At 39.2% G+C, this 23,156-nt stretch overlaps 1 protein-coding gene across 4 annotated transcripts in view; it reads right to left on the reverse strand.

Annotated features, from left to right (window-relative positions):
* Nucleotides 1-2,434: 2,434 nt before the first annotated feature.
* The window catches only part of suco (SUN domain containing ossification factor), a 47,032-nt gene continuing 26,310 nt past the window's right edge, over nt 2,435-23,156 (reverse strand). For 2 of the 4 annotated variants that reach the window (XM_028443582.1, XM_028443579.1), the window contains 19 exons: nt 22,881-23,052; nt 21,382-21,493; nt 20,125-20,252; nt 19,931-19,998; nt 19,739-19,846; nt 18,755-18,860; nt 17,777-17,797; nt 17,429-17,484; nt 15,316-15,407; nt 14,834-14,896; nt 13,912-13,995; nt 10,447-10,531; nt 8,981-10,366; nt 8,551-8,638; nt 8,361-8,465; nt 7,997-8,151; nt 7,757-7,848; nt 5,087-5,142; nt 2,435-3,656 (listed from right to left, as the gene is read on the reverse strand). In XM_028443582.1, coding sequence (XP_028299383.1) covers nt 3,117-3,656; nt 5,087-5,142; nt 7,757-7,848; nt 7,997-8,151; nt 8,361-8,465; nt 8,551-8,638; nt 8,981-10,366; nt 10,447-10,531; nt 13,912-13,995; nt 14,834-14,896; nt 15,316-15,407; nt 17,429-17,484; nt 17,777-17,797; nt 18,755-18,860; nt 19,739-19,846; nt 19,931-19,998; nt 20,125-20,252; nt 21,382-21,493; nt 22,881-23,052 — 3,517 coding nt within the window. In that variant the 3' untranslated portion in view covers nt 2,435-3,116. The remainder of the gene's footprint in view (nt 3,657-5,086; nt 5,143-7,756; nt 7,849-7,996; nt 8,152-8,360; nt 8,466-8,550; nt 8,639-8,980; nt 10,367-10,446; nt 10,532-13,911; nt 13,996-14,833; nt 14,897-15,315; nt 15,408-17,428; nt 17,485-17,776; nt 17,798-18,754; nt 18,861-19,738; nt 19,847-19,930; nt 19,999-20,124; nt 20,253-21,381; nt 21,494-22,880; nt 23,053-23,156) is intronic. The other 2 variants (XM_028443581.1, XM_028443583.1) reach the window with 2 other exon arrangements.

A 23,156-nucleotide genomic window follows, 5' to 3' on the forward strand; every position in this document is an offset into this window, starting at 1 on the left:
ACTTCTGACAATAGGGGAGAATTATTAGCTACATTTTACAAAGACTGTATATACTTACTATTGAAGTAATCACATGAGAGTTGTAGTTTCATTAAATTCCACTTTAAGTTCCACATTGTTTTTAATTTCTAGATTAATTCCCTGTTTTGCATTAAAGGCAATTTTTTGTATTGAAAGATTTGTTTGTAGTTGACTGATATTTTGTAATTAAAGACATGTTTGTTTTTTTGTATGTGTAAACCATGCTGTATTTGATAGGAACGTCACCTGATTGCAAAGCAAAATCCATTATTTTATAAATTATGTGTTGTATTTTTAAACCACACCAAGTTAATTTGCCAATTGTTGGGTGCGAATAAAAAATCTTTTGTTTGTTTGCGAGGTTTTGGCCTGTTTTTAGCTTCATAAAGGAAAGTAGTAGTATGTATGCAAGTTTCAGTAACAATCACCCTATTTTCCCTTCTACTGAATTATACCCTGCAACTGTAATTCACTCATATTGTCCAGGAGATCAAATCAAAAGTCTATTTCAGCCAACTCAAGGGAACTGCTTCTTCATTTCCTTGTTGTTCATCCCAGAATTAATCGTGATCCATTTTCATCTGTAGTGTTTGTGCATGTAGTTTATTTATTATTGTTGTGCGTTTCAAAAGCTGTGCTGAGAATTTATGTTGTGATTCCTAAATCCAGCCAGTTTTATAAATTAATTTATGTTTTTGTGCTTATTGATGCTTTTTATGGTTTAGTCTTTCTTTGATTAATCATTTTTTAATACTTTTAATGTTTTTAACATTACAAAATCTATATATTTAATACTTTTAATGTTTTTAACATTGCAAAATCTATACATTCAATACTGATGTTTTTGACATTACAAAATCTATATATGTAATAATACTATTAATGCTTTTAACATTACAAAATCTATTTATTTAATACATAATGTAAATATTTTTTAAACTAGTGTAGAATGGATGTTTGCATGAAGCCAAATAAGCAATTTCATCACATTCATTAATGAAGAGAACAAAACAATACTGACAAAATGATAGTAGCAAATCTCATAAAAAAGAAAAAAAAAAAAAAACCAAACAGAAAAACACTCAAAACAAACTAACATGAAAAAAACTTAACGTCAGGGTTAAAGACAAAAAAAAAGTTTATTTAGAAAGAATTCACAGTTTCTAATGGCACTACAGTTTTTGTAGTAATGTACTCCTGCTCAACAACTCTGTGCTACTCCTCTGAGGAGTCACAGAAAAAGAAATAGAGGAATAAAAAGGGAGAAGAGGATATAGAAGTTTTACACACGCAGACAAGATGGATGAAAACCCCACATACATACAGGTTTACACACAATTCATACACATTCATAACGCGTTAAAAAAAAAAAAACCAACAACTAAGAATCCTCCCAGCTTAATCACATTAGTTTTCCAGGTCAGATTCAACATTGCTGCGTTCCCTTTATCTGTTCGAAAATGTTGAGCTAGCATGACATGTCTGGGAGCAGTGAATGAAAGACTGGAGCCTAAAATCCATCGGAAATCTGGAAATTGGACACTAACGGGAGCATATGAAACCACACCTGCTTTATCAAAGCAGGTGTGTTCCCCACCATCATTGAGAGGGCCATGCTGGATATGTAGAGGAAGGTCTGCCTCTGTCAGTTCACACTAAACCAGCCACTCTGAGCCAATCAGAACGCGTACACATCAAACGCAAACATCCACGGTTTAAAAACTAACGTCACACTTTCACATCTCAGTCTCTTTTACAGAAACTCAACACTCAAACCCATTATTCCACATACACAAAAGCAGCTGTGTGGTGACCCAACACACACACACACCAATGAATATTGGGTTGGACATGTACAGTGACGGCTGTGTCTCGTGTCAGCGTGAGGCAAAGCCGATTATGATCTGTTATAAGACAAGATAAAATATAAAACGAGAGCCTTGATGATTGTTTTTTCAGTATTTGTACCGTTGAGCCATTTTTCTACGTAACAACAGTCAGAGGATCTACTGGGACTCTGCAGCGCAGACAAAGCAGCAGCTAGATTAGAAAACTCTAGTCATTTAAATAAATAAATAGATAAATAAAACTGCTCGGTCAGCTTCGTCTGCAGAGTCACAGTCTGTGTGCGTGTGTGTGTGTGTGAAGTGTAAACCTTTGGCGCTGTGAGCCATTGTGTTTGTGCAGTGAAGATAACTTTAAAACAACAATAAAAGAATAGACGTGGCTCAATAAAGATGAAGAAGCCGCCTCGAGTCCGTTTACCTTCATTACAGTGAGGGGAGACAAAGTGATATTCTCTTCATAGTGTGTGTGTGTGTGTGTGTGTGTGTGTGAGAGCAGTGTTTCTGGGCCCAGCCCAAATCTATAGAGTTCATGGTGAGGATTGCACACAGCTGTTTTTGTATTTGTTTTGCGTGTGTGTGTGTGTGTGTGTGTGTGTGTGTGTGTGTGTGTGTGTGTGTGTGTGAGACACCCATGCACACACATGTTCAGATTCTCTCACACCGTACACAAATTATTTTCTTCATGCAGCTCTGATGGCTCGTTTGCAACAGACTGACAAAGACAGAAAATAAAAAAAGGTGAACACTGAAAGGAAGAACTCTGGTCCCAAACTAAAGACCCGCTGTCATTCAAAGACTAAAAACGATCCGGCTCAGAAAAAGAATGTCGTGCTCCAGTTTCTCTCATGTTTTACGCGTCTGTGCGGCAGCAGCATCCTGATACTTCTTGAATGAACGCTGCTCTGGTTAGTGTGAAGAAAGACGGGATGAATGAAAAGCCACTGAAGTGATATTCCAGCAAGGAAAACTTAGACCGATTTGTCCCAATGTTCCTCTCAAAGGGTCTCTGCACAAATCAGCCTTCAAATGTCAGCTTTTAGGAGTCCAGAGCAGTTTCAAAGGCACATAACCGCAAAAACATGTCTGAAATGAATGGATGATATGGAGCCGTTACCCGCCGTAGCTACTTCACTTCCACGGTGCGCCAAGCCGCCCCGCCTGCTCATGGGAAATGTGGTTCTTTGGGATGCACTCAGACCTCTGTGCAACACCAGAATGCAACATTGTGTGCTTGTGACATGTGATTGTTCACACATGGCCAGCAATTGTCCCCACCCTCATCTCTTTGTTTCCCTTCATCAGATGCAGGGAACCCACGCCGCTCGCTGGCAGGGGGGGGAACTGCAGCTCCGTCTGACGACTCTTGCGCCGCTTGACGGAGCGCTTCTCTTGGCGGGACTTGATGAGCGGCTGGCTGAGGGGGAAGGAGAGGGCGTGGCCATTGCACATGCCAGAGGGTGGATAGACGGGGGAAGGAGGGGGGAGGCGGCTGGTGTACGACTCCTCAGAGTGGCTGGAGGAGCTGCAGCTGCTCGACTCCGGCGGCTGATTCTCCTTGGATGTGCAAACTGATAATAGTGTTGATACCTCCACTGATGGTGGAGGAGAGGGTAGTGGGGGAGGACGAGGAGGAGGAGGTGGGAGAGGAATAGCTAAGAGGGGTGGCGGCGCTGGGAGCGCTGGGTGGTATCCATTACATGTGGGGTCCACGTTTGTGAGGAGAGTAGAGGGTGCAAACGCCTTTAAAGTCTCGACTTTGTCCAAGGACTTTGTCTTGCAGCGTTTTTTCTGTGAGGAAAAGAGAAAACAGGAGAAATAATGAGCCAGGATAGAGTCAGTGGCCATCAAACACTCTGTGTTGCTGCACACTGAGGAAAGGAACACCACAAGAGGGAAGAATGGAGTAAGAACACACCCATCAGCTGACAGGAAGGTTTCAGTATGACAGAACAACTGTATGTGTTATCACAGTTACATTATGTTGTCGAAAATTCTCTTAAGGATTAAATAGAGCTCTATGGGTTTAATAAGAACACATTTTAAGTTGATTTCTTATTAATAATTGCAAAAAATTAATAAAAACATGTAATTTCTAAAGGTAATCCTAGACCACGGTTTTCTAATGGTACGAATGCAAAGGCAAAACTAAGGACATGGGAGATCAAATATGTATATACATATATCCAGGGTTGGAGTCAATTACAATTACATCTTCAATTATCCATGTTTATTTACAACTTGATTACAATGACTGGCATTTTTTCCAATTACAATTTTTATTTTGTCCCTGAAAGTCAATTACAAATAATCACAATTCTTGAGCCTTTAATAACTAAGACCATAAAACGTAACCTCCTTCTTGTGTTAGCTTTCACTATAACCCTTGATTAAATTGTCCTGAAGAGAAGTGACAGGTAGTGGGAAAACTTGATCATATTTTAATAACTGTTAACTATGTTTGCATAAGCCCTAGAACTGTAACATGGTTCCACACATTTGCATTTAAAGAAATTGTAAACAACAGTCTTTATAGAATTACAAAGATAATTATTTGAACTCAATTACAATGGCAACATGTTTTTCAATTACAATGAATTATCATCATAAATCCATATATCCATCATAAAATCTAATTAATTAAGTCAAGGTCACATTTTAGTCTTCAGTGAGGACACTTAATTGTCATCCTGGAAAATAATGTCAAAATAAGTTATCAATTTCTTATTGAATAATTCATTTTTTATGCAAAGTATAATACAGAGTTTGAGGACTTGGTATGAATAGTTTTGTACATATTTAACTGGTTTCAATGCTAAACTTTTTTTGGTACTCTCACATCTTATTTCCAAAGGTGTTAAAAAGCACAATAATGAAGTCACTGATTAAAAAAAAAAAACTATTTTGATCCCAGGTTATTACATTTATTTCTCTAATGCCTAACAGTTGAAGTGATGCTTTAAAACATTTTTGTCACTTATAGTTTGAGAAGTGTATACTTTTCATATTTAATGCTACAATTTCACTATCTTGTTCCACTTACCGATGCTATTTTCAATGAGTATTGAATTTGCAGCGCACTGGTGCACATTTATCCAGTTAAAAGGACATTTTCCCACATCCTGCCTATAGCTCTGAGCTCATTGATCTGTAGCTGAGCCTCAGATATTTCCTGCACATTCTGACTGACACTAGAAAACACACGTGGACAAACACTGTACCTTTTTCACTGGAGAAAACCTTAGAGGTTCTACAATGTACAAGTCATCTGGACCTACTGGGAAGGGGAGAGAGGGGGCAGGTTAGCGGTGGAATGGCAAACAGGAGTACATACAGTAGTGATAAGTAAGTCTGGGACCCCCTCGGGTCAAAATTTGTATAAATGTGAATAATGAAGCCAAGGGAAGCTGAAAAAATCTCCAAAAGGCTTCAAATGACAGATGAGACATTCCCATAACATGTCGAAGATAAAAATGGGTTTTATTTCCATTGTTTACATTTTCAAAATAACATAAAACTAAAAAAGGCCAGTGTAAAAGTCTCGACACCCTATATAGTTAATACCTTGTAGCGCCCACTTTGGAAAGGTGAGACCTGAATTAACCTGACAGGGCCGTGGCTTGTTCTCAATCATCGTTAGGAAAGACCAGTGACGTGCAGTCAGGGTAGGCAGTGCCTACCCAAGGGTGAATTGATATTTTGATTATTTGTTTTAATTATAAATTTATATATATTTATAATGCATGTTGTGCATTTCATAGCATAAATGACTAAACAACGCTATTTCTTGCACAGTCTCACTCCGCTGTAAGGCAGGAGGAGGCCACGCCCTCTCCCTAAAGCACACTGCTGCTCTGCCTCTGTTCCCATAGCGTGTTATTATCTGTTTGCGCATGCGCAGTCAGTTCTCCAATATGAAAACCATTTTACGTAAAAAGGCAGCTCTCTACGCTGCCTTTGGACGTAACCGTACTATGCTAAATGCTATACGTACATTCACAGTGCATTAGTGAATTGATACAGCGTGGCTGCTGCTACGTTCTCTAGCTAGTGGGCGGGATAACACTACAGGAAGGATGACAGCGCTATAGACAATAAAGAAAATTTCTTTTGAGGAAAAACGACAGTTTTTAAAAGATGGGAGACCAACCCCTGAGCTACCAGACCTTCAGCAAAGGTATGGTCAGAAAATGTTTTGTACTTTTCACAGTGAATGGTACAAAAGGAAGGATTGATTTTGTGGATACACCTCACTGAGGCAGTTCTGAGTCGTTGTCATTTTCTCCGTGTTTCTGTGTTTCAGATACCTCAAACTAGAATTGAAAGAGTCTTGGGTGGCTACAAAAGGCGTTTACAAGCTGTAAACGCCCCCTACTTTCCATAGGGGGCGTTACAAGGTATTAACTATAGGGTGTGAAAACTTTTGCACGGGCCTTTTTTTCCCTCTTCTGTTATTTTGAAAATGTAAACGATGGAAATAAAACCCATGTGTAATTTGAAGCCCTTTGGAGATTTTTTTCAGCTTCCCTTGGCTTCATTATTCACATTTATACAATTTTTTGACCCAGACTTTGCCCAGACTGTCAATCACCACTGTACATGATACATGTAACAAGCATGAAGTGACCTTTGCAAGTAGCTTTTATGAAAACTGGCAAAAAAACCCAAACTGTATTTCTAATGTCGGCCATGAAAGCTTTGAGCTCTGATCACATTCTGCTCAGGTCTGCATATGGACACAAGCTGGCAATGACAGCCACTCAGTGTCACGCACACACGCACGCACGCACTCACTCACTCACTCACACGTGCACAAACACACAGTTGGGGGATAAAACCAAGGAGGCTTAGGTTTTATAAATCAAAGACTGGCTTATTTTATCACTTGGAGCTGGCCCTGCAGGGAGGGGGGATTTAATGTTTCAGGCACTGCCACACCACCTTTAATCGTAAACACCCGCAGCCTGACAGCATGACAGAGGAGACGCACAAGGTAAAAAGAGGAAAAAAAAAAACCAAGGATGAGGGCATAGTGGGAAGAACTAAAAGTGAACAGGTGAGAAGTCGGCGGTTAGCCTCAAAGGGTCGAAGGCCATTCTTCAGTAATGAAAGTTTTAACTCTTAAACCTGCTTGTGTTTCACATGAACAAGGATGTGTCCAAATAAATTTGAGGAGGAAAAAAAAAAAAATTGACACATTGGGTTTTAAAAATACAAATATCAAGCAATTTAAAATAAAATATAAAGGAAATATCTCTATGTTGTATGAGAAATTGGTGTGTGTAATCAAATCATATAAAGATGAGACAAAATGCATTTATTAACTGCAGCAACGGTTAGAAAACAGGATGCTGAAAATTTTAATTATTTGTAACTATAATGTAGGAAAAGAGGTGGGACAAACACGTTTATACTTCCACCCACTCCCTTTTGAACACAAAAAGTATGTGTATGCAGTAATATATGTAATTATTGTACTGTTTTTCTTTTTTTCTGGAGGGAAGCCATCTGCATCTAAACTTTTGTTTTTTGTAATATTGTTTCGGTAAGACTTTACTTGAAGTTTTATACATAAGGCTGACATTACGCTGTCATTAGCATGAATAAGGTGTCATGAAGGCGGTCATTAAGAAATTATGACACTTTTGGAGCTATGTTGGCATTTTTCATTTGGTGGAGGGATCTAGTGGGGTAATAAAGGGTTAGGCTAACAAACGACACCTTATTCATGCTAATAACATGTGTCATGTCAGACTTATGTATAAAAATTCAAGTAAAGTGCTACCATTGTTTCTTGTATTATTGCATTTGTAATTTGTTCAAAATAAAACAGTATAATCAATTATATTGCAAATAAATTAAAAAAAAAAGTGTGCTGAGATGTGACTTACCTTCTGTGGAGGACAGATGGAAGGACTTTGAGCGAACAAGTGGGCTGGCCACCCTGCGCTTCAGACTCATATCGTCGTAGGAGGAGAAGCATCTGATGAGGGAAAGAATGAAAGGTCACACAGATACGAACGTCACAGATCCATGTGTGGAGTCAAGAGAAAAATATCAAAACGTAGAAAAGCTAAAATTGGCCAGATACTGAGGGCCCTCTCATCTGCTGGTGTGTGTGTGTGTGTTACCTTTTGGGGCTGGGGTAGTGGTTGCTCTTGGGTAAAGCAGCAGTACTGGTGCTGGTTTGTGGGGTTGAGCTGCGGCAGCACTGCAGACACAGCAGGAGACCCAGAGAAAGACACAGAACCAGAGAAACCACCAGGTAGCTCTGACGGTCCGACACCTTCGGGAGAGAAAATACAGGGTAACGCCTCTGGGTGCCTCTGGTTCAAGCTCAGAACAAACACTAGAATATCTGACACCAAAGCTCAACCCTTTAAAGCAGAGATGGGCAAGTTTTATCACAGCAGGGCCACAACAATGTGACTATAGCTGATTCATGTCAGCATTACAATAATAAAAACCACATTATCAACCTTAACGGTACATTACCTCTCTCTGCAGCAGGGTGACGGTGGTCGTGAGGTTTATCATCAGTTGAGTCACGTTTTCCAGCTGGCTCTGCAGGAGGTGGATGGACTCCGTCTGCTTCTGGTCCTAAAAACCACACCCAGTTGTTTAGTATTTTTTATCAACATCGTGACTACAACAGTTCTGCTAATGAAATACAAAGAGCAGAGACCTGCTCCTCAGCGATGCGGGAGGTGTTTTGTAGCTTGATGATGGTCTTGTTAAATGCTTTCTGCATCTCTTCCATCTGTTTACGGTATCTGAGCAAGAAATGGGGGAGAAAGAAAAAAATTAACAACAATGAACGTAAGGCTGCAAGATTAATCGATATAAAATCGAAATTGGATTATTTATTGAGGGGGGGTTTTAAAAAGTCAAAATCAGAGAAGGGATTCATTTTTGATTGGACAGGTTGTTATTTTATCAAACCCAGAGGGGATTTAATATTCTTTGCTTTGCAGTTGCACTTTATTCCTGATACAGAAATTTGTTTTCACTTTTTAATTAAAAAAAATACTTAAAATAATTAAATCTAATCCAATTCTTTATTTCTTTTTTTTTTTAAAGGGAAAAAAGGAGGAACCAGAGGTTATTGTGCCCACCTCTGGCTGAGCTCCTCAAGGTATCTGCTGGACAGACTCATGTTCATCTCCAGAGCTTTGATCCTGTTATTGAGCCTCATGAAGACACTTTCCTTCTGGCTGGACCCATGGACAGGTCCTCCATTCACAGATGCACCGTTACCGTTTCCTGCACCACCGTTATAATCCCCACCATTCTGCAGCTCTGCATAGAAGTCTGTAGCTGTGCGGTGAGTGTTTCCATTCCCAGTAGTGGCCAGCAGGTCTTCCTCTATAGAGTCCTCCACCCGCTGAGGGTCTGCTGCCTGTGGGAGCGAGTCTCCATGTTCTGTGTTAAACTGAGGGATGTGGACATTTTGTCTCTGTGAGTTTGTGTTGTCAGTGCCTGGTTTGGCTGTGTCTGTGTCAGCAGGGAAAGACACTGTTGGTAGTTCAGTAGGAGGAGGAAGGAGGTTATCAGGCCTAGAGGCAGTGGGTAGAGGCTGCACAGGCGGCTCCATGACAGGAGGAACTAAAACAGTCAGGGAGATTGGGTCAGAGGACAGAGGCTGGGTGGGAACGCTGACAGATGGTGTAGGAGTGGCACTGCTGCCCTGCTGCGTCTCTGGGATGGAGACGCTTTGTAAGGGTGGAGTAGGGAGAGTGTTCAGGGCTGTGTCTTTGACTGGTAGTTTCACCTCATGGGTCGGGGTCGGCCGTAACAAAGAGCTGTTGATGTCTGAGTAGCTGTGAGGTGGAATGATGGCGGTCCTGCTGGGCTCCAGGACGATGCTGAGCTCTGGAGTGGGTGTGTCGGGTGTCTGTGGAGAAGTCTCAGTGGCGTGTGGCTCACCTGGAGGTTTTCCCTCACCCTGGTCCTTAAAGGACACCTCAGGCTCAGGAGCTTTTTCTGGGAGAGTGAAATGGTCCTGGGGAGGTGTTGGTGTGGGAGCAAGGGTCAGTAACGGGGTAAGAGAGAGGACGGGGGTGCTTACGACAGGGGGAAGGGTGTGTGATTTTTTTTTGGTCTGCTTCTTCCAGGCCATGCGTTGCCGCTCTTTGGCCAGCCTGGCCGAGCACCAGCGATGGAGCAGCTCGGGCAGGGTGGCCATGCAGGACAGAGACATGGAGGAGAACGAGGAGAAGCGGCAGTACTCCTGGCTCTCTCTACGGTATCTCGCCGCTTCCTTCCTGGGATCCTGTTCCCTCTTCTTCTTCTCCTCCTCCTCCTCCTCTTCCTCCGTGTCTTCCTCCATTAGAGTGACAGTTGACTGACGAGGCTCTTCATCCTCCTCCTCCTCCTCAACCAGTGTGACTATCTGCCTGTCTTCTAAGGAGTCAGAGGAGGAGGGGGACGACGTGGAATTATGCCCAGAGATATTTGTGTGCTCCTCCAGTGAAGGAGGATCCAGCATCGGGGAATCAGGTCTGTGGAAAAACAAGACATCCAGGTTATTTTTTTACTCATCTTATTGTGTGATACACACTGACTGTGACTTTGTTCTTACACAGCAGGATTGAGCGGGGCCTCAACGCTTTCAGCTCCGACATCTGCGATCTCCGTTTTCTTCTTACCATCTATAGTTATGTTACCTGAGAAATTTACAAAAGGCACACATTGTATTTTCTCCCGATGAGACATTCTGAGCTGCTGCCAGAGTTGGGTTCAATTGCAATTATGGTGTAATTATAACTGTAATTGTAATTCTAAAAATCTGTTATGTCGTAATTGTAACTGAATTGTAATTGAGTTTAGACAATTGACTTTGAAATTGTAATTGCCATGAAAATTCTATAAAATATGTCAATTATAAATTAACCCTACAATGGGGAACAATGTTACAGTTCTATGTAGAGTTCTACACATATGTAGTTAAAAATTATTAAAATATGTTTCATATCAAGCTTTCCCACATTTTACAATTTAAAAAAAAAATTGGCTCAGACACCCACACCAATAATATTAAAACCTATATTTCCTTTGATTTGGAAGCCTAATAAAGTAATCAATAGATAGTCAGTAAGTAAGTGTATTTTACAGCAGGTTTAGGACCGGTTATCATAAAACATATTGACAGAAAGAGGAATGTTAACTTTTATTAGGTTATTTATTTCGGGCTCAGTTATTGTGATTAATTGTAATAGAACTTTAGTAGTAATTGAGTATGTAATTGTAAATGACTTTCTGAGGATGAAAAATAATTGTAATTGGAAAAAATGCTGGTCACTAAAATCATAATTGAAAATGTAATTGTAACTGACCCCAACTGTACATGCTGCTAAAGATCTGACATGTTTTTTCTCATTCATGAGTAACTTTAAAGAGCACAGCATAGCTTCAGGGTGTGTGGTGTGACTTATTAAAGGGGGGGGACGACTGTGAACCAGTTTGGTCCGGTTAGAACTCAACTCTCTCTCTCCTTTCTCAACTGTACAGAACCAGACTGTTGTTCAATCAGCAGATGACTGTTTGCTTTTTAAAATTCACATCTTTTTACATGTTTTATTGGTGTTAGGGTTAGACAAAAAACAACAAAATAGAGATTCAAGTATTTTTATGAGAACACAGTGTAGTGAACAACAACTTTACTGTGTTTTTAAAAATCCTAAATGAGTTAAAAAGTAACTAATTCAGCACTATTAAAGTTTAGGTGAAAAAAAAAATTCCTGCTATGAAAATATCTCTCTTTCAGCCAATGCATGTGTGATTTCTTTTACATTGCATGTACTTGCATTTTACAGAAGGAAGTGACCTAGTTTCTGAGCCTGTTAATCTAAACAATATGTGGTGAGGACATACGAGCGTAGAGCCACGGCAAAGAAGAAAGGAAAGTTAGTCTGTGCATGTAAATGAGGAACGATGTGCTACTCTGGATTTCTCGCTGCAATCTAGGACATGTAACTAAAGATAGACATTGACTTAATTATATGTAAGCAGTTTATGAAAAGAATAATACAATACTTGAAAAATAAAGTACCTTGATAGAGGTACAACTAAAACACATCGTCACGTGCACAAAGCAGCAACTACACATATAAAAGTCACTAATATGCGATCCAACATATGCTTTTTTTAAGGTTGTAAATAACTTCAGAAGGATTTTCTTAATTACCTGACTAATGTTTTGTCACCTCAGCCAACTTTGGAAAACAAACATCAATCATCTGTGCCCTGAAGCTTATTACGGCGTCAACTGTCGATAGATGACTCCTGCCACCCGACCCATCAAAACAATTCAGAGAAGATTTTTAATGACTTGTGTGATTAGGTTGACAAGAGGTTAAGCAGCTTTTCATTGATACTCGCTGCATTAAATGCTGCTTCGAGCTAAGACGAGACTGTTCATGGAAAACTGAGTTTTCCATTCCAAACAAAAACAAACGTGCGTAGAAAGACGGAGTAACTGTAACTGGGTCTGTTATTATGTGGGAAAACGCCAGCCAGAGGAATAAATTTACAGGATATAGGTCGACTTTCCAAACTGTTCACAGTCCCGTAACCCCTCAGATATTGAACCTGAGGCCATGTACCCCCTACACACGTATGGTGCGTTGATTGTAAAGTTGCACATGCTAAAATAAACAGCAAACTTTTGCAACAAACCTGGTTTAAAAAACGTATGTGAATTTTTTACGTTACTTTTGACCATATTTAAAGCAATATTGAACTTGCATATTAGCCAAATATTGAATTTCACCCATGTCATTTAGATTTAACAATTCAATTTAACATTTAAATATTTATATTTAACGTTGACATATTTTTAAGGGAAAAAATTATCACAAATTTCATAAAAAATGCTGTAAATCTGGTCAAAAGTAACATTAAATTTTTTAAAAAAAAATCAGGTTTTTTTAAATGCGGTTTGATGCTAAATGTTGCAACCAGTTGCTGTTTAGCATGCACAACTTTAGAATCAGCGCTTCTTACAATAATAGTGACAAACCAATCTCTTATTACATAAACCAGTAATACAACATATTAATTACCCTGAAACTGTGAAATACAAAATGGGTACAACTTTAATGAGATACTGAAGATGAACAGAATTCTGCAACGTTTGGCTAAATTTCATATTTGTGCTTTTTCGATGAGATCGTTTCTCTCCCTGCGGCTGCACGAGGAAGCTCTGCATGCGTCATTTGCAGAAATGCACGGAGGCTCCGGACTACTGGTCTATTTCTATTCTAGTTCCCAATGTTGTCACACTGTTTTTAATTTCTATTCACATAACCCCTATGATAATTTGCATAGGGTAAGGACTGGGAAACAGCTTTTTTAATCATTTTATTAATTTCTTTAATGTCCAATGTGGTCGAGGAAAGAAAATGCCACATTGGGTAAAATCCTCTCTGATCCACAAAAGCAAACTCCTCTAAAAACATTATTATCATGACCACAGGCAGTGGGCACAAACCTGCCACGGGCCCTGGCTGTGGGGCCATTTTTGTGTGCGCCTATATAATTTGTGTGTCTGTACCTTGATCTGTGTATGTGTGTTTCAATCCGTGTGTAGAATTGCAATGTGTAAATCCATTTGTGTGTGCGTGCCACAGAGGAACTCTTCCCATCAAGTTGACAACGCGGAAACGCTGGGGGGACGTCTGAACGTCAAAGGCCCCCATTGGCTCTCAGGCCCTGGGCACGTAGCCATGCAGTACATGCATACATGCAAATACTTTCCCACTATGACTCGTCTCACACCAACGGCTGCCTCCCAAAAAAACAAAAACACACAGCTGCACTAACTCAACTAATGCGTGTCAACCCTTTGATCACTTGCGTTGCATGTCTGGGAAAGAATCTGGTCTTTATTTCCCTTGGAACCCAAATACATATCCGTTAACAGACTAATTAAGCAATTATTTGTATCGACAAAGAAAAAACAGCAACGGCCTTGAGGAGCTGAAAAACATTGACCCAAACCCTGAGGCAGAGCTGTAAGGTAACCACAACATCGAGAGCCGAGTACCTCCTCCTTCTGTTCCACCCTCCTGATCGGGCTTTGATCCCAGCACATTAGCAGCTATGTTGTTTACCATATTAAGAATGGCATCTGTGGGAAAGAAACACACACACAGTAACTTAGGTGATATTTATTTGTTTCTACGTTTTATTTTTCTTTCTACCGCACTCATCTCATTTGACAATCATCATCTGTTTTCACATTTTTCAAAAGTTTATTCTAAGTAACCATTTCTTTAACAACACAAGTTGCCAGAAAAATATAACAATTTGATGGAAAATCTTTCTGCTCCCAGCTCTAGTAATATCTATAACAGAAATGGGCATTTGTTTTAACCCCAGTGTGGGACACAAATGTTTGATTATCTGATCTGAGGGCCACATTGTTAACATTCATCTCAGCATTTCGAAAAATTACTGTTCTGAGGATTATTACAGGAATAAAAGATTTTGGAGACATTTTTGTGCATTTTCTTTTGTCCAATTTGGATTTTCGAGTCGATTTTATCACAATTACTTTTTTTTTTGTCATTTTTTGTTTTTTTGGAGTCATTCTATCGGTTTGTGTTGTTGTGTGTATTTTTGTATTATGTTTTCTCTCATTTTGTGTGCTTTTGTCATTTAATGCATTATGGAATTTTTTTTATTGTGCATTTTCTTTTGTGCAATTCGTTTTTTTTGGACTTTATTTTGTGCATCACAAAATTATTTTGTGCATGTCTGTTGTCTTTCAGTATTTTTAAGTCATTTTGTGCATTTACTTTAGGGACTGCACAAATTAGACCAACCTACCTTTGGACCCTAATTGCCCATGTCTGAGCTACGTTTTTCTTTTCCAAACCTCCTGGTGCATTTATGTTGTGACTTTCTGAGAATTAGATTTATTCTTGGAGCGTACTGGACAAAATAAAGTAAAAGTAAAAACTTACTGGTCGCCGAACCCAGGAGGTTTTTAGAGGCCTTGTCTTCCGGTTGGAAACCTGGAGGGTAGTCTGATGGAAAACACAAGTTGTATGAAAACTCACACAGAAAAATTATTATTACATTGTCTCTGACAAGGTGACAGTCAGTGGTATCAGTGACACAGTCGTGCACGTTTAGGCCAGCATGTGTACATTCCTGCCATCTGCTTACTAACAATGCACTCTCAACAAATCAGTTTCAAATTTGTGTTTAAATAAAGTAGTACGCATGCATTGGTGCATGTTACACCTTCAAAATAAAAGAATGAGAAAACATAAACCCTGCCTGTTTTAATAAAGGGTTAAATTCAACATACAGTATACAGTAATAGGTAGGTAATAAACTTGATGTGCTTGCATGAACGTTTACATGTTTATATCCTCTAAAAAGTTGCATTCATCTTCTTTCGTTACTATAGTTAAAGGGACAGAAGATTATCATAACATACCAAAATCTTCATCTAAGTACTCCAGTCTCTCTGAAGGATACTGGGAATCAGCAATCTCTTCATATTCCTCCACCATGCTGGTACCAAACACTCTGCATAATACACACACACAGAGTTAGAGCCACACCAAGAGACTAGATGCAAGGTAAAACAGAGAGAGCGTAATAATAAAAGGCAGGTATTTGACTAGTCAGAAGTCAGTAGTATTAAAAAAAAGGTTTATATACACCTAATGGGGCCACTTAAAGCCTGCATCTAACAACCCTGAGGACAAACAGAAGTCCAGTTGTGATCAAAATAATAGCAGAGCTTTCAAGAGATTGGGTTGTGAATTTATAGATACAAGAACTTTTTCAAGTCAAACATGGAGAACAAGCAACAACAAAAAAAGCAGTGTTGGGCTGTTTGTAAAGATCACTTCTATAAACCTGCACAAACATATACCATGCTTAACCACTGTTTCTGAGAACTGCTTTACATCCGTGTTGTAAGGAGTCTACCGAATTCTGGCACCTGTAAACAGGTAGAGCAGCCAAGGACAGTTGGAAGAGATTCCTCAGAATTTCTGAGTTTGTCAACAGTAACAGGTGGGCTGGTCTATTAACAATAACCTTATTGGTCTAAATCATAATCATCAATTTTCCACCCCTTCCACTGCTTCAGAGGGTTGGGTGTCAAGGATTTACTCCACCAGAAGCAGGAAACTTGACTTATCTTGCATTTCCCATTGGAGTTGAATAGAAGAAAGGCCTGTAAATTTACCGTAGTTTTTCCATATGTAACGAGTATACGGTTTATTAATAAAGTGGAACAGAATTTGTTTTTGCAGGGCTGAGTTAGGAAGTCTAGTTATATGTACTTAATGCTTTGGAAAAAACAGAAGTTACAGATTGGTGTAGAGTGGGTGAGGCGGAGATTAGTATATTTGAAACATCACTTTGTCTTGGTGGCGCATTGACACGTTTGAACCCATTTCGGACAAGTTTTCTAAGAAAATGGATCCATGTGGAGTCCAATTTTGCCAGCTGTGAGACGTTAAGATGACAGGCTTGGGTACTGTATGTAAGACGCCTGCGCATACACGTCGTTGGAAACTTTACCCAGGTGGACAGCTTTATCCGACGATCTGTGAGCACGGTTTTTATCTCATTTCATTTCTTATGAGCTGAAGCAATACGCTGGACAGTAAATGCAGAACAACCTTCCACATTTGATATGACATGGCCAAGGTATGTGAAGCTGGTAACATTCCGAGAACCGAGAGGCACCCGTTACTAGTGTGAGGTTTCTGGTACCTTCCTCTTCAAGATAAATCATCATAATCTCTTCAAGTATCTAGATGTATTCACACTGATTCATGACACTTGGTCTGATCAATAGTATGAAAAGCAGCCCCATATTATGATGCTTACACCACCGTGTTTCACTGTCTTCACAGTGTTTGTGTTGTGACTTCAATTCAGTGTTGGAGTCATCTGACAAAGAGTTTTCATTTAGAAAATTGCTACCTTTTTTTAGCACTTGTTTATTGTAGTTGTTATTTCACCTATTTTTCGTCATACAGCTTTAAAACATTTAATATCGTTGAAGCTTCGCAGCCTTACAAACATTTTCTTAGAGCATCTCTATAAACTACAAGGTGCCTTATTCCTTAAACGATGGACATCTGTTTTACACCTTTATTATGTTAAAGAAGGAATGAATGAAATTCCAGACTGAAATTATTTTAAATGCACCCATTTCAACTAATAACTTCATTACAAAGAATCAACTGGATGTACATCATGCCTGTCTTGTTTTTACGCTGCTGAAGCTACTAGAAAATGACTAGTCATGCAAGAAAATAATTTCTACCAAAAACAGTAAGTGAGTTCTTAAATTAATGTTAGACAGCTGTCATTTTGAACACAGCTGTATAGGTGAGGGGTGTTTGGACACTTATGCAATTATTAAAATAATCTAACAAAAAAAGAAAAGTACTTCCTGCTTTCGAAAAGCAAGACCTAATTTCTCTTCCTGTTAAACACTAATATAAAGCACACCAATAACAGACTTGATAATGCACTGTATTATTTTGACATTTCTACATCTCGAGTGCAGTTTCCTGTCGTACCTGATGAGGCTGAGTGGACAGAAGTGTTCGGATCCAAAGTGTGAGAGGAGTTCAACCTGCACGGACAACAAACAAACTGATGAACTGGAAACTTTGCTTCCATGTTAACACCAAGTATCCAAAAACCTCCACCACGCACCTTTATTCACTTAAGAAAACTACAAAATCACCACTTGATAGAAAACATGGAGCTTCCAGTGACACTTAACTCTTGAGTGTTTTATTTATTTACTTAATTATTTTAATACATGCATTAAACGTTGATGCTTAGCTCATTCTTACTGGTTATAATACATCACCATAATCAGGGCCCATCACAGCCTCACACAGAGAGAAAAAAGTGCTAACCTTTATGTACTTGATGAACATCTGATGTGAGAAGACAGAGGAGGAACAGAAAGAGAGAGAGGAATAAAACAAGAAAAAGAAATCAGTGAAAACTGATTCAAGCTACAAGAAAGGTCTGATGAGGCAAAAAGCTCATCCGTCTCAGTCATATTATGGATTTGTAGCAATTAGTAAGAGAGAAACTACATGAATGTTCCTAATAAGCACGTTAATGAAATGCAAGACAGAGAGTGACTAACAGAGGCATGAATGGCAAGCAAAGATGATTAAAATGAAAGTTTGCAGTCTTAAAAAAAAAAAAAAAAAGTGAATTGGTGCAATAAACTTAGCATAATTGTACAAGATTACGCTAAGTGCTAATTAACTGTTTCACAAGTTCACTCAGGCTATAGCAAGAGGCGGCGAGGAATGGGGTGTGAGGGGGAGGGCAGTTCAGAAAAACACAATGTCCTTCAAATCTATGTTGTTAACACCGAGCAGTTAAAGGAGCAGGTTTTCGAGCCGATGTAGCAACAGTCCTGGTATGTGGGAAAACTCATTAGCAGACACACACAAACAGCAAAAACTAAAAATAAACCCCTAAATGAACTCGGCAACAAAAGGGCAGCGTGTTTTAAAAAAAAAATAATAATAATTTTGCGCCGTTTCACACATTAATGCAAAAATAACGAATCAACTAGCACTGATGAAGAAACTGTCCTATCTAATGTTGATTTATGAGATTCAACTAAACACAGTAAGTCAACTCTTCTTTAACGGTTAGTATAATTACACACTTCTCCTTTTCACCGCTGCAACTACGTCCCACCCTTTAGTTTAAAGTCACCAGGCAGTCATCCATGTGATGATAATTTATGATAAAGCTGTATCACGCCCTTTGGAGTCAAAAACACAAGCATGTGTTTGAACAAGTCTAAGTGTGTGTGATTAAGTACTGGAAAATGATACTAGGAAATGGACCAAAGCCCAGACGAGTACCTTCACATATTTAGCGTAAAGCTGCTCATCCAGAGGGAAGCTCTGGACGATCCGCTCGTCGCGGGCATGAAATGTGCCCAGCTTTACCCACTTGTTGGTGGGATACCTGCAAACAGAGCAGAGAGGAGCACATCTGTGAAGGAGGAAGTCTGTCTGCAGGGCACTCTTTTTTTGTAGATAAAATATTAATTGTATTAAGTAACATAATCTCAATTAAAGCTGCCACCGACTAATCTTTTTTATCAAATAATGACACAGTGTAGGCCTCATAGACAGACACTGTTACAGACATTGAATTTCAGCTGGATCAGAATCCTTCAGTGTAAACACCAAAATACACATCCACCATTGATTTACCACAAATTTGCATTCGTAAGAACACTAGAAATGTGTTGGGAAGTCACACTGGCTGAGTTTTGGGGGGAAACACAAGAAATCATGACAAGATTGAAATAAAAATCCTTCTTTGCATCCATCTAAGCGGATAAAACATCCAATAGTGGAGATGAAAACAAACTTATCTCAATATGGTAAATGGACTTGATTTTATATAGTACTTTATCACGACACTGAAGCAGTCTCAAAGCGCTTTACATATCAGCTCATTCACCCATTCACTCTCACATTCACACACCAGTGGGACAGGACTGCCATGCAAGGCGCTAGTCGACCACTGGGAGCAACTTAGGGTTCAGTGTCTTGCCCAAGGACACTTCGACACAGTCAGGTAGTGGGATCGAACCCCCAACCTCTCGATCAGAAGACGACCCACTACCACCTGAGCCACGGTCGCCCCTATATATAGGCGATATTGTAATTGTCTATCGCCAAAACAGAAAACTCAGTATATCTTGATATATTGCCCAGGCCTAGTATAGTGCTGCAAAGTTTAATTTACAGTTTGATTCATTCTATTTCTACCAAGTAAAAACATGCTATTTGTAGCTATTCAACGTTATTAGTGCAAAATACACAAGTGTGTACCGGTCACTGATGGAAACCAAGAAGTCCTTGGGTGTTGAGGAGAATAGCTCAAAGTTTGCAATGTCAAGCTGCTTTACTTGAATTGGCTCACACAGCTCAATCACAAACCTGTGCACAAAACGACATTTATATCAGAACTTGAACCAATGCCAAACTGAGCTTCTGAGAGATGGTGACAACATATACACATACCAGATTTTGTTGCTGCAGGGATTCAGCATGTAGAGATCCATGTTCTCCATGAGAATAGCCGACGTGCTCTACAACAAAGAATAAGAAATGGATCCACATTTAGACACACATGCCATATAAACCAGGATTGTGCGTCCTTGTGAGTGTGTGTTTGAGTAAAAGGCCAGAGCCGACAGGTGCGTGGTGTGTTAAACCTTGGCCTCGTTGTTGGCGGAGAGTATCTTAGCACCACACTCCACTGAAGCGTAGTTATTTTTGAAGTTCTTCTGCACCTTCTTCACAGGGTGAGGGCTGCCATTGGTTGAGGTATGAAGAGATTGACCTGCACAGAGCGGACGTCATATTAGGGCTAAGTAATTTACTCTACATTTCTCGATAGCTGATCATTCTTGTGTCATTCATGTTTTAACAGCTTTGTCTGCATGTTGATGATTTGTCTTTAACAACTAGAAAGCTTTTATTCATAAAAACATCAAGCACAAGCATCGAGATAAAATATAACCTCTGATATCAGACCAACAGAATGAGGAAAAGGAACACAACAAGGTCAAATTATTGTTACAATAACTGTCAAAAGAAAATTTAAAATAGATGTCACGCACAAACCACTGTCTAGAGCACAAGGCCCGGGGGCAAAAGTCAGCCCTTTAGAACAATGGCTCCTAACTGGTCTCACCCTGGGACCCACATTTTGCCACAGTCATAAAATCGTGACCCACTTTTTTTTGTAGAATTCAACAAAACAAATTTAGTTTTTCAAAAATAGCTGTTGAAAACACGCAGATATCTAATCTAAAAGTATCTTTCAAAATAAGAGACAAGTCCAAAACGAGCGAAATTAGGTATTTATTTATTTATTTTTGACCAGATGTCTGCGACCCACCCAATACAGGTCTGTGACCCACTTTGGGGTCCCGACACACCAGTTGAGAATACCTGCTTTAAAGCATCAAATTTGGCCTGCTCGAGGAAGTAAAAATGACAGAAAAAATATGATAAATTAACAACTAATTCAGTTATAGATATCTCAGCTTCTCTAAATACAAAAATTCAATTCAAATCCACAATATTTGCAGAGCTTGAATTTATAGTTCTGATATCGCATGACCGCTGTCATTTTTAATCTCAAATTTTTCCCAAATCTAGCAAACTTCCCTCAAATCATTCCACCGAAATGTGAAGATCCTGCAGGGACTGATATACACACATACTTTATCATTTATACGAGGATAACTGCAAACAAGGTCACATCAAAGTTGACATTGCTTATTTTCCACCTAAAATCTGTGGCCCACTTAAGCTCAAACTGGTCCGTATTTGGCACCTTGGCTAAAATGAGTTTGGCACCCCTGGTCTAGAGTGAGTGTGCATTTTACTGAGTGGTTCCTTTAAGAATCTCTGCGTGTGCGTGTGTGTGGCTAAATGGGTGTTTTAATAATGTATGAACACACTTTTTTCCTTTTCCACCTCCATGACTTGCTTCTTCCACTCGTCAAAGGTGGGGATGTCATCTTTGTTGGGCACTGAGGGATCAGTCTCTCTCGCTGTGCTGGCCTCCCCTGCCTGAAAGGGACACACACATAATCACACAAACCCTGATCCTAATATCAGAACCGCTACAATCAATAATATCCACCAGCAACATCTGAATTTTTTTTCAACACCAATAACTAAAACTGATGTCCTATTAAAAAGAGGCGAACACAGTGTGTGGTTGAACCATAGAGCGAATCCTGTCCTCAGTTCACAGCCGTCAGAGCTCTGACACTCACTGCCAACTCAATCAGATTTAATGAGCTGTAAGTAATTTCTTGGTGGATTACATAAGTGCACTTTTAGACCTCACGAGAGACTGTTACGAAAAACTCAGACGTCTGCTCATGTAAACACATCAAGCGCCTGGCATACAAACGAGTCAGCAGATCTCTGCTGCAAATGAACAAAAACTGAAGAAACACACACGACGTCTTTAAGAATTCCCTCTTAGATCCTCAGGCAAACTGAGCTTCTCTTCTTTAGTAGGGAAGCTTATAATGAATATTTAAAAAGGTCATGACATCATAGTCAGCAGTGAAGGGTCGTTGATGAATTAAGTTATAGATTAGACTATTGATGTAAACACACACACTTTCTGTTTGAGTTGATATTTAGTGCACGACTTTGAATTTCAGATGATTATGTGAAATGAACACATCACATTGACTGTTTACTGTTTACTACCTACAGTTATAGTTCTCTTTTCTTTGACGCATGCACTCACCATGTACCTTTCTTCACTTTTTACGAGTTCATTGTTCTCTCTTTCGGTTTCATCTTTAGTTTTAAGAGATTATTTGTGTTCTGAATAGGGTTGCATTTGGGTGGAAAATTTTGGGTACATTTCGACGTGAACTTTTAAGTTTTTTTTTTTTTTTTTTAATATGAGAATTAGAAATACACTTTTTATGGGAGTTATTCATTGGAATTAACCGGAAATTGGGAGGAACTTTTAAATAACTATTATTATCAGAACCCTGTGGGGAAAATAGAACGGCAAAGAGCGGCATATTAAAAACAACTAATAATATTAATAATAATTATACACACAGAAAAAAGAGCAAGACTAGACAACAAAAATGTGCAAATGAATGATAAGGTGCAAAAATATTAAGAATAATAATCATGAATACAAATAAATAAAAGTATATAAATATTTTAAACAATTTTGCAACCCTAGTTGAAATATGTTTTTAATTGTAATTTTTTGAATATAGTTTAAGTATGAAAGTTATTTATAAGTATTCCCAATCTCTGGTTAATTCCAATAAAAAATTACTATAAAAACATAATATTCCCCAAATTTTCAGGCTTAAGCTACTGTGAAATTTTAGAGGAAATGTTCCACCCATTTGCATTTCTAAATGGGATTCACCAAATGTACTTTTTCTGGACATTTCCATTTGGCACTGACCTGTGGTTCTTTATGGTGATGAGAAGCGTTACTCTCATGGACTAAACTGTTAAGCCCATCGTTCTGTTTAAGCTGCTGCAGCTGCTCCTGGTTATCTGGAGGGGAATGAACCTCTGCTTCAAGACTGTGCCTTTGGTCAGACTGTTGGTCCTCCACGCCAGCATCACCCACACTACATCACAGACACAGGGCCAAGGAGGTAAACAACAACGAGGGGGGGGGGGGGGGGGGGGGGACAGAGAAGAGAGAAAAAAAAACACCACAGTTAAGTACATA

The sequence above is a fragment of the Gouania willdenowi genome, chromosome 4 (assembly GCF_900634775.1).
Source record: "Gouania willdenowi chromosome 4, fGouWil2.1, whole genome shotgun sequence".
Classification (NCBI taxonomy): Eukaryota; Metazoa; Chordata; class Actinopteri; order Blenniiformes; family Gobiesocidae; genus Gouania; species Gouania willdenowi.